Genomic DNA, 12,265 nt, shown 5'->3' on the forward strand with positions numbered 1-12,265 from the left:
AATTTTATTCAATCAGAATTTAATAATACTTATAAAAATTGACAATTTTTTTTGTTAAAATATATTCATTGAAAGGTACATAATACAATAACGATACGTATTCAAAAAAAGACAAAATGCGAAATATCGTAAATCTAAATACAACACCATAATTATGAGCATTCATAAGGTAGGAGCGAACGGGAGGGCAAAGGGCACAGAGATACTATAATACGAGAACACATTCCACACATCAAAAGGGGATGGATCAGGACTCACGCAGCCGACGACGGCCGATAAGAATTGGGCTGTCCCAAGACGTCGGTCAGAGAGAAGTCGATGACGAATAGTCTTCATAAGATGCTGCAATTTTGTAATATTCGCATATTTATACCTATGGCAACGACGTTTAATTGGTTAAATGTGTTTTTACTTAACAGATAATATACATGTTTTTTATGCTAAAATCGTTAAATTCAGATTTATTACTATTCCACACGAGTAACGTGAAATCATCTGCTCCTATGCAGACAATACAAATATTCCGTAAAGTAGTACAGGTTGCTTTATGAATTTTAATAAACCTCATGAAACAAGAGGATAATAGCATGTATTCGACGTTAAAGATGAAGTATTAAAAAGCATGTTAACGCGTTAATATTCATGACTTACAATAACGTTGCAAAAGATTTTGCATTGTAACATTCTACTGTTTTGTAGAGATGTGAGTTTCTTGTTAAGAATTTAATTATTATTAAGTATTATACAAATAAATGATTAAGTAAATGTTATATATTTTAATGTTGTAGAGTAATAAGAGTATACGTTGCAAACATTAAAAAAGTCTATATTTGTTATTGTGACTTAATAATATAACCAGTATACCTGAACTATCGGTGATTATACGAGGAGGTGTATCCTCTCGATCCGTTGGTACCACTATAACCACTTCGTCGTCTTTCGGCGATTCTTCGCATCGGCTTGACGCTGTTCTAAAAAAATGTTTCACATATATTTTACAGTGCCCATTCGTTTTAATCATAAGTGGTAGTGAGTAATTAAGAATTATACATACATTATATAGAATTAGACTGGTTTAAAAAACATAAAAACGCAAGGAGCGACTAGTGTAATGTACTAGTGAAAAACGTATTTCATAAATATTAAATCATAGAGGCGCTTACTTAACGATGACTTTCTTTTTCATGAATCTGGTTCCTAGATCAGAGTACCCTCGATTCATCGGCCGTTTGTACGGAACCGGCGGCGCTGAGACTGGAACGGGTTGTTCGAAGGTACGTGACACGGGTGAGTTCGGTTCTGAATATTGTTTCTCTGTCAATGCTGGGCGTAATCGGAGCTGAACCTCTCCAGACGTACCGCTTTCTGCACCTCCATTTAAATCATTACGAATCCCTCGTATGGATCGTCTGTCTTCTTCGTACATTTCTAATAAATGATCCAACTTACTCTCTATGTCATCTACCTAAACATATATTAAAGATCACATTTTGTCTTCACGATAGGATATAATTGAAATAAAATAAGTTAAGCACTTACTTGTCTTTCAATTTTAACTACTCTGGAAGCTAAGCTAATCTTAGAAGCGTAGACATCTTTAGCCTTTGAGCCTTGCTTGCCAAGAATTTGGTCTAACCTGTAGAATATATATTAATAAGAATAAAAAAATTACTTTTTACTTAACGAGTACTTCATCGTTTTTATAACATTGTTAAATAATAAATGCCATAATTATGAAATCCGAACAAGATTGAGTAGACGTGAAAACATCGGCAATAATAACATTTGTTTACTCTTCTATGCCAAAACTAACCACAAAACAAGAGCTCCTTGAAAGCGGATTTCTCTGTACAATGATAACAATAACAATAGTTCAAATTTGCAATCATTATTTAGAATTGATTTGGTTTTGGTAATATTAATAATTATAATAATAAATATGTCCTTAAAATAGCCTACAAAATTGAATACTCATAAGGTATAATCTTATGTTACAAATTAATTGTCTTTTTTAATTATATGACCTTGATATTCTTTAAAATAACAAAGTTACTGTTAGAGCAAAGGGTCTTGAAGAACATTTGAATAATACCTTGTCGTATTAGTATAACCATATTCACGTTCTTAAAAAAACAGTTATTTCTTAATTAACTCTATGGCAGTGGAGTGAATGGAATCGCGAGCCGAGTGAATTAAATTCATAAATAAAATATGACTAGCATATAACAATCTGCAGTAGGTATTAAATTTCAATTACGAATTATTTTTTACTCACGACCTTTCACACTAACAGTAACGAAATATGTTTTCACTTTTACTCTTTTTTTAATATTAATCAATAATATATTTTGTAATTATTTGTCAAAACTTGCAAAAAAATATTTTTTTGTGCAAAGGAAGTGCGACGAACAAAGCAGACTTGAATAGTTTGTAACAATCTACACTTACTGTGCTTAGTTAACTCGTGTTTGTAAATAAAAATAAAAGCTGTGCTGTAAAAAGAAGCTAAATCTGTAGACAAGTGAACGGAAAATTACGGTTTCATGGAATAATACACGTAGGAAAAACGTTTTTATGCTCAAAAACAAAGAAAACGGATTTCTTTTATTAAAAATAAGTAGGAACAAACAAAATTGTTTCATTATTTCATTCTTAATTTATCATTGACATTTAATAAAGTAGCGTTTAGTTGTAGTAGGTGTTTATATTGTAGTCTTTAGATCTATTTGCTATAGGAAGTTGTATTATTAATATTTTTCTATAGCCAAATGTTTACTTATTAACAAATATTGTAAGAAATAAATTCTTATTAATATTAGTCATTTATTTCGGCCATATTTTAATAAGCAGTTTATACTGACTAGACAATAATAAGACCCAACTTATTTTAAAAGACGAAATCTTGAAACATGTGTAGAGAACCAGAGTAGAGCAGTAGGCACGTCATGTTCAAACTTGACCACTGGTGAAAGTATTTTTATCCCGTATCTCACCTGTACTGAAGGTTCTTGGTACGATTAAGAAGATCGGCGTGCCCCGAAGAGTATTGTTCTATCACATCTTTCACGTCGTAAGGTTTCAAGGCTTCTCTAAATCTCTTGCGTGCGACAAAATACTTGAGCTAAACGGAAATAAAAAAATCCTCATGTCGAATTTATTTATCGGGAATCACCTTATTTGGGTATACGCTGTTTAAAGAGTAAGACACTTTAGATACGTTTCCGTTTATATTTTTAAGACATGTTAATTACTTGAAGAAAATCCATATACAATTTAAATTACATCATGATGTTTTCTAAATAGAGCTCGGATACAACATAAGTTCGACCATTTGGTCTTGGAGCTTCATGCTATTTCTAGCTCGAGATGTCAAAGTTTGAGCGATACGGTATGTTTGTGCCTACTTACAAGCCGATGAAAGATTGTTTTGTAGCATATGGCAAAGAAACTAAATTATATGAGTATTCTCATTTACAGGAAAATTTTGATCCGTTCGCAGTTGTGTTAAAGTCATGCGTACAAAATAAACGCTAACGAACTCACGAATAAATTGCGACAAGTAAGACTTGTCTACTACTTATATGCGACAAATGATAGTTTTCAAAATTATTTTCATACAAACACAAATTATTTATCCACTGAAAACGTTCATATAATAATATAAAACAAAACGTATATATAATACTGCTTAGATTTTTCGTAACTGAAGATTTTCAGCGGTGCTTAAAAATAGATTTCTTGTATAAGTAGACGATACTTAAATATAACATCACACCACTACGTAAATTGAGCTACTTAAAATATTTGTAAAGTATTGTAGAGTTTAAGCAAATATTTCTACTCAACTAGAGTTCTAAAAGTATAATCCAGAAAAGAAAGGGTATAAGGTTCAAAGAGTAGTACATAAACTAAAGTGCAAAATGTTTAAGGGTTCGTAGAATAGTGTTGAGAAGGGGGCGCTAAATCCATACGAATGAGCGAAAGAGATGTGTAAATCAATAGTAGATATCTGCTTATTATAAAATAATAGAATCACGTGTTGTAATCAACGATTATAAGAAAATTATTTACTATTGATTTTCATCAAATCGATTATACGTATAGACATAGAGTGTCATGGCCTGAAATGTAACCCTGAAGTGTACTACCTAGTCTGGACGTTTTTCACTCGCCCCAGCAGATCGACGTGTCCCGCGGAATACTGTTCGATAACATCCTTAACGTCGTAGGGCTTTAATGCTTCCTTAAATTTACGTCGGGCGACAAAATACTTCATCTGTTAGAATTCCACAAGACGCACTTATAAAGTCATAAATTTATTTCTAAGTTCGATTAAGTATAACGAGCTGACAAGTATTCTTACTTCTTCGTCTATAAATAATAATTTCATTGGAGTTCTATTTTTGCAAACCTACGTTTATGTCTTTCAAATGTCTTAACCTTGCGTTTTAATGCATGATTTCTTTTTTATTCACCTCGTGTAAAAAGAAATCGATCGATCGGTCTTAAATAGGTAATTTATTGGCAATGTCTTAAAAATGCGAGATTGTTTTTTTAATCCGTATACTAATTATAAAACATCTGGCGCAAATTCGGGCTTACGTAAGTAAAAATTGTAACGAAGCTAGCCCCAGGTTTGGGTGAAAAGTAATAAAAAAGCAATCACGTATCACAGTACCGAAAACAGACTAAGGTTCAAAAGAAAACTTGGGTCAAGCTATAAAGTTTGGACATTGTAAACAGCTAAATAATTAAGCGCGACTCGAAGACTACTTCACTTCGCTCTTTCACCCATCTTATTAATAATGTAAAGGATAGAAGGTGAACTGAATGCCTTTTATATCAGACCTTATTTCTTCATTTTTATGCTAACGTCATTGAAATAACTTTTAAATATTGACCTAGCTAGATTAAGCAGTAAGTAAATTAGAGCATTAAAAACAAACAATATGTATAAACTCGTAGTCAATCGATATTTTCGACGCATTCGGTTTATATATATGCTATAAGGTTATTTTTATTTTTTTTATTTTTCGGTGTAATAAGGCGAGGACAAGCTATTACAAAACGTAAACTATATATTTATATTGTATATTAAAAACAGTCCATTAAAAAATAACAGAATACATATATTTATGAACAGTATACATACAGACTTTAAGCGTCGGACGTGTCGTAACATTAACATGCGGCCAAAGATTTTTTTTAACAGAAAATCAATTATAACAACACTTAAATGATTTTGTTAATAGAAAAATAAATAGTCATCTTATAATTTCATAATATTGGAAGCAGATATTAAATTGTTTTATTATTTAAACTGTCATAATTCCAAGTGTTACGACTAAACTCGAAACGATGTTAACGTAGTTAGATACATTTGCATAGAAATAATATTATCATCTACATACATATTCTTAACAAAAACCACAAATAAACTTATGAGTATAAAGGTATAAAATTTAATATTTTTTATAAATTATTAATAATTTATCTTTCAATCGTAATTTTAATGTAACATTCGTTATATTTAATAAATATTATACTTGATTTCAGATAATTATGTTCTCGTACAGTGACAATTCATTGTATGTTGCACCAAAGTCAACACTGCAGTGCTTGAAGGCATCATAGATCATTAGTGCCGTTGGAAACTATCTATTTCAGTTGAATTAGCTAGGAATTCGCAATAAAATGATTTAATCCAACAATGCTTACAACTAGTTGTAAAGTTGACTGCACAATATTAATCGAGTGCAGCTCACCATTTAATTACCTCGCATTGCGAATTCATGCCTGGGTGCAATGTCGACTTAGTGGACTCGACATATTATGACATCGTTATTTTACCAATTTCCCACATTTATTAACTCCTTGGTAATTGTAAAGTGTCATTGTAATGATAAGATAATTTTAAACGAAATAACTCAATAATAATTCGATTACGTACCTTTCTAATAAATCGAATGGCAGCTTTGTGACGCGGCGTCAACGTGACGCAACGCGGCTCCTCGTCCTCGTCTGCATCAAAACGTAATATTCAATTAAACTTCTGAAACAAGATAATGGACTTGGAACGGCGGCGGCGGACGTCGCACGGCGAGCTTTGGACTCTTGTAATATAGATTCTAGTTATAACTTTATCCAAATCAAATAACTTTGATATTATATTATTATAAAATTTCAAAGGAGTTTATATATTTCCTTATAAAATAATTATTATATAATTCATAAAAATAACATCTCGATTTCTTTATTTATTTCAAATTTAAAGTATTCAATTGTTAATATTATCATACTATAAAATTTACCATAAGCATAAGAGTATTGTCAGTTCATATATAAAGGTTATATCAAAATCATAAATGAAATTTTAAAAGCAAGAGAAATTACTAATAATGCATAATCAATAAATTAACACAAGTTTACAAAGTTTAGATTACAGTCATTATTTAGATTTAGTTACTTATTGAATTTTTAATCTTTTTTATATTATATTTATTCTATTCGATTAGTTTAGTAAAAAGAAAAACATAATATATCGGTATTTATTACCACAATGGCATTTTAATAGCGCTGTACATTTTCGGTTTCGTTCAGAAAACGAGGAAATGTCGAAACGCGTAAATATTTTTAAGCTATTATTGTAAGCAATATAGCAAAAGCAGATTGGAAAGGTTCTGGTTTGATTTTAACATTTTTGTTAATATAATGAGTTCTAGCATATTTTAAGTATTATCGACAGTGCAATCACTATTTTAAATTGAATAGCCATACATGATTTTTATATCTTTTGAAGCAACTTCTTACCTAATTCAAATATTTTTTTATACGATTAATAATAATATACAGTTAATAGAAAAAAAAACTCGCAAAATAGATCTCAACTAGATATGTAAAATTTTTGTTAAAACCGTATTATTTACGTTCCCGTAGTAGTTCGAATTGGTTGAATCCAGCAACAAAATTTTATATGTACTAGTTTCACTCAACCGATCGAGCGGAAATTATGCTCTTTTGTTGCTGTTACGATGTAGATTATAATTAAACTGCATTTTATTCGTTATAAATAATATAATTTAAATAATTTGAACCATGATTTAATATTTTATAATTTTTATATTTATTTTGTATACTTTTATTTAAACAATTAATCAATGCGATACAACGGCTGAATAAAACGAATCATAGTTTTTACCATACATCATTCATAGCTTCTAAAGTCTCAATGATCAAAGTAGGTAACACATGACAAAATGACAGTATTTACTAACTAACGTTGCATATTGTTAGAACATTCCTATAATCATTTCATAAATAACTTCAAAGCATTATTTGCTGTATTGTAATAATTATGATTATGGTTTTAAGAAGCAAATTTTAATAAATGTGTAATTAATGTCCCGACATCATTATGATAATATATTAAAAATGTTACTTAGCCAGTTTAATTAATTTTATTATAACTAAAGTTACAAAGTTAAATTATATAACCTCGGACAGTCAAAATTGAACATAGAAAAAAATATTAAACCTTCAATGTCTCGAGAATCTTTATTTTTGACAGAGATTTAGAGCGTATGTTTGGTATACCTACATATATATAAAACAGCTTAATTCATAAAACATAGATATACCTAGTATGATAGTATTAAATCATACTTCTAATTATATAAACTGTTTATTCGATACTGGTTCTGAATCAGTTATATTTGATGAAAGAATTTACGAACGTATTCGCTACTAGCTATAGTTCGTGTCGAACTGAAATTTAATTATGTTTATATGGAGAAGAATTGGTCAAGAATCTACGGCTTACTCGTTTTGAGCGCCATGGATTAGTAGTAGTGTGATATTTATTCGTGTAAGCCAATGAAACAAAGGCTAACAATAACTCCTGATTCATTGTTTTTAATTAATATATATCAGATTTTTTATAGAATTTATCAAGCGTCTAAATGTATTCTTTGTTCCCTTTGTATTTATTTTCTAATATGTTTGTTGTCTTTAATGCGAGGCTTTATTTTTTTATTTTAAAATGATTATAGCCATATCCGAGCAAAAATAGATAATTTAAAAAATAGTTTACTTTGATAGATTAAAATTATAAATTTTTCAGAATTTGTTTGCCAAAATTAGCTTGCGCGAACGCGTGCTAAAATCACCTTATAGTTAAAATGTACATAACGTTATCTGTGGGTCAAAAGTGTCAAAATTTACAGCTGCATTTTAAGCCACCAACCGATTGAGCTGAAATTTTGTTCACACAATTACCGGCTCCAGAAAATTACCCTGCTCGTTCTTTTATTTTATTTTAATTGTATTATAATATAATAAACCTGGTTTTCTCTATTTATATAATAGATTTCTTACATTTACGTGTAATAGTAATAAATTAACACTAACTACCTGCAAATAATACAATAAATTAATAATGTTTTAAATGATTACTTGTAAACTTTATTTAAAGTTTTTTTTAGTTATGAAAATGATATAAGTATTGAACCGTTGTCCTCATTTTATATTATCTGGTTTTGTTTCAAACAAACAGTTAATTTTATTAAATAATTTACTTATAATTATTAATTTACGTCATTGATTATGTTTAGGATTTTTTTCTTTTTAATGTAGCCAATAACTACTGATGCTTAACAATCCAATGATAGATAGGTGTGATTTATAACACCTTCTCCTTATATACTTACATTATAAATCTGCTCGCTTGAGATTTACATAGGTATGTTGTTATACAAGATTAAGAAATATACATTTCCGAAGTACGAAAATATGTACAGATGCCTAAAATAGGGATGAGTTGAAGTTGCGATTACTTTTATTTAAAAATGATTTGTTAAATTTAGTCTTATAATAATTTAGTAACTATTATTTTAGTTATTTACCAAATAGATGAAATATTAGCGTTACAGTTACGCTATTAACGCAAGTCTGTACATATAATCACGTTTATAGTAATTTTCTACTCGGAAGCGACAGTGAGAGCATGTCCTTAGACGAAGAGGTTTTGTTTTAGATGGAAATATTTTTAGCCTCTTTAGCTCTTACCGTCGGAGTTTTTCTTGGAGAGCGCCGTCTCGGCCACTGAGTCCTCGCTGAAGGAAGGGTTGATGGGTCGAGTGCGCCCTGACCGGCTGTTCGTCGCGCCTGCCAACGCATACATACGCTCACTTCAACACTGGACCCATTCTATTATGTATCCAGCTTAACGAGGTCCCCGGTAAACTTTTCAAATGCTGTTGCGGATGCCTACTTAAGCCAATAATGAAATGTTCGCTATACAACCTAATTTCTTGTCGTTTATACGATCCAGAATTCTGTCAAATACGCCCGTCTGCCTGTCAATACGCTGTCTGTGTACTATTATGCATTGAACAAATACTTTTAATATAATATGGCTGACCTACTCCCTCGTGATATCTTTTGTGTCTAATTAAGACAAATGTTGAATCAAAAACTTTAACATTTGGAAATATATTCAAATAAAGTTTGGACTGTTTCCCAAAACACTTACTACCAAAGAATTCTTATTGTTATATCACAATATATATAAACAATGATTGTCCAAAGTAGAAAGGTTAGGTTCATAAGTTTTTTTGAGCTTTGCACTTTTGCTATATCTTAGTTCGTCTTGTTTTAACTCGTTAAATAAATTATTCATGTAATTTAGATTGTTTAAACCTTTAATATTTTATGAGATTTAATAGTTATTGTCTTTAATGATTTATACATTTTAATATATTGTTTAATTACTATGGTCTGAAAGCATCAATATAAAATACTTATTTATGATTTTATTGATTTAACAAGCTTTTATTAAGTTTCACCTGATCCGAGTTCGTAATCATTTCTTTTAAGTTAAATTTGAACCATTTACCGGTTTTCGATTGAGCTGAAAGTTTTTGAATGTAATTTTTGAAATTAATTAAATGACGTCATTTTAAATTCAATATGGTGGACGCTACAAAATGACGATTCATCATTTCCATAGTAATTGATATGGGTATCAAACGAAAGGGTTTGACGAGAGGATAGAAGCACAGTGACACCATATAACCATCATATTAAAAAGTAAAAAATGAATAAACCTCTTTTTTTAAATTCAGGTGTTGGCATCACAGAAAAATAGACACGCTTTCATTCAAATCAAATTTTTAAGAATAATAATAATTTTTATGAAAACGTTTTTTATCGGAAATAACAATGGCTTTTATAGCTTTCAATACAAATTTTATAGCCAAAATAGAATCGTTATACATATTATTTTATATGATTGACAAAAAAAAATATTTAAGTAATTACGAACGCTGAGAACACTCGAATTTATTTGTTTTCTTTTTTAAAGAATTAACGTATTTGCAAAGTTTTGTGTGTAATTAATAACCATTAACGTTTAACGTGTACATATTATAATTCATTAACTTCGCTAATCCGTTTCACTGCAGTAAAGAAACACCTAAATAATGAGGTCAATGCAGTGGTTGCCACTTAATGTCTAAGCAAACTATCGATCGATTTGTTATCTCTTTCTTACACAGGTGTACGTAATCGCTAAGTTTATATTTTTTTAATTTTTGCAATAGGAAAAGTTGTTCATATGCTAGGTTTTTAAATTCAATGAATAGTTTTCTTTAAATCATTCTACAAGTTAATATTGAAGGCTACTTGAAAACTTCAACTGTTAACGATGAACTCCGTTACTTGATTCCTTTGAAATTATTTGTACAAACAAAAGGCAGCTTTTCAAAATTAGAATATTTCTCGAATTATACTGAATGTTTGATTAGACAAACATAAATGGGAAAATTAAAATGTAGTGGATTTATCCTGAAAATGATCAAAATTACACTTTAGATACAATACAATGTTTATATAGGTACATGCTAGAGAAAATCTATCTCCAAGAAAAAATATGAAATGGAAAAATTGTGGTAAACTGAATTCATCATCAAGTCACATGGTGTTGTCCGTAATTAAATATAACATCAAGTTTAGTATTCATTTTGAAAATCTGTTCTTGTCTTGTTACAGTGTTACCCTATCATAATTTATGGTTATGTACCAATATGAAATGGTAATAATATTCAATATAAGAAAAAAGAAAAATAAAATCTTCTTTTATCCTTTAAGCTATCGTAGATAAATATAGATCCGACCAATATATTTTGGAAACAAAATAAATATCTTTGCACAGTATTAGAGATGACGACATTTTACTCGGCAAAACACTAAAGCGACCCATGCATCATCCCTTCCAATCATACGAGCCAATAAAGAGTCTGTATACGAGATAATCAAATAACTGTCGGATTTGTAACCGTTGACTTTGGAGATTAATGCTTAACAAAATTTAATTCATAGCTATATAATACTGCCTCAAAACTAAAATCAAATCTATATTTATTACTAATATATGTTATGGTCAAGTTGCGACCCTTTTTTGAAATCCATATTTTTTATTCTTTATTTAATGTTCGAATGAAGGAAGGCAGTAGACAACAATTTTCAATGTTAACGTATTAAATATATACCAAGGGTAAACGTTCTTTGTAAAACATTTCTGGTGTATTCGTGATTCAATCATTGAACCACATAAAGTAATTTTATTGAAATGATTTTCTTCAATAAATTGATCGGAATAAAGTAAAATAAAAAGTATAAAGTATGTTTTCGGTTGTTTGAAATAATGGAGTTGATTATGAATTCAGTTATTAGTTTTCATGATTAGCGTGTTATATGAGACAAATACATAAAGGGAAATATTTTAATACAGACAAATCTAATAGAATTTTAAGTCTTAGTGTCATTATCGTTAACGCTTTACCTAAGATAGTCAGATATTTGCATAAATCGAGAGAGAAACTCATTTAACCACGCTGATCCAGCGTGGTGAAATGAGTTTCTCGTCAAAAAGTAGGCCTTAGCCCATTTATGAATCTTGCTTTTTTTTCTTTCTTACTTTATACCTGCCTTTGCATTTTCATTATATCCATCCTTAGTAACTCACTGTGCCGTGTTTGGTGCGTTCGTATGTTACGGCATAATCCCAAACCTAACCACAGTGATCGCGTCAGCGCTCTCTTTTGCTCACTTCGTTATTTTCTCTGTATTATTCATCAACACGTGTTTTGTCCATTTGATTTTTATCACTGTCAATCATTTCCTTCATCAAGTTATATTTCACAAGATATTGATATAGTTTCAGTATGCTTCTCAACAGATCAATAAAATTTCAAATTTAGTATCAAAA

General features: G+C 29.8%; 1 protein-coding gene across 7 annotated transcripts in view; it reads right to left on the minus strand.

The window, feature by feature from the left end:
• LOC113398219 (potassium voltage-gated channel subfamily KQT member 1) overlaps positions 1–12,265 on the minus strand; it is a 47,505-nt gene that overhangs the window by 1,548 nt on the left and 33,692 nt on the right. For 2 of the 7 annotated variants that reach the window (XM_026636845.2, XM_026636843.2), the window contains 6 exons: positions 9,064–9,162; positions 5,951–6,021; positions 2,994–3,121; positions 1,540–1,636; positions 1,164–1,465; positions 865–971 (listed from right to left, as the gene is read on the minus strand). In XM_026636845.2, coding sequence (XP_026492630.1) covers positions 865–971; positions 1,164–1,465; positions 1,540–1,636; positions 2,994–3,121; positions 5,951–6,021; positions 9,064–9,162 — 804 coding nt within the window. Of the gene's footprint in view, positions 1–258; positions 374–864; positions 972–1,163; positions 1,466–1,539; positions 1,637–2,993; positions 3,122–4,148; positions 4,277–5,950; positions 6,022–9,063; positions 9,163–12,265 lie in introns of all 7 variants that reach the window. The other 5 variants (XR_010310003.1, XM_026636851.2, XM_026636844.2 and 2 more) reach the window with 5 other exon arrangements.

The sequence above is a fragment of the Vanessa tameamea genome, chromosome 2 (assembly GCF_037043105.1).
Source record: "Vanessa tameamea isolate UH-Manoa-2023 chromosome 2, ilVanTame1 primary haplotype, whole genome shotgun sequence".
NCBI classification, from domain to species: Eukaryota; Metazoa; Arthropoda; class Insecta; order Lepidoptera; family Nymphalidae; genus Vanessa; species Vanessa tameamea.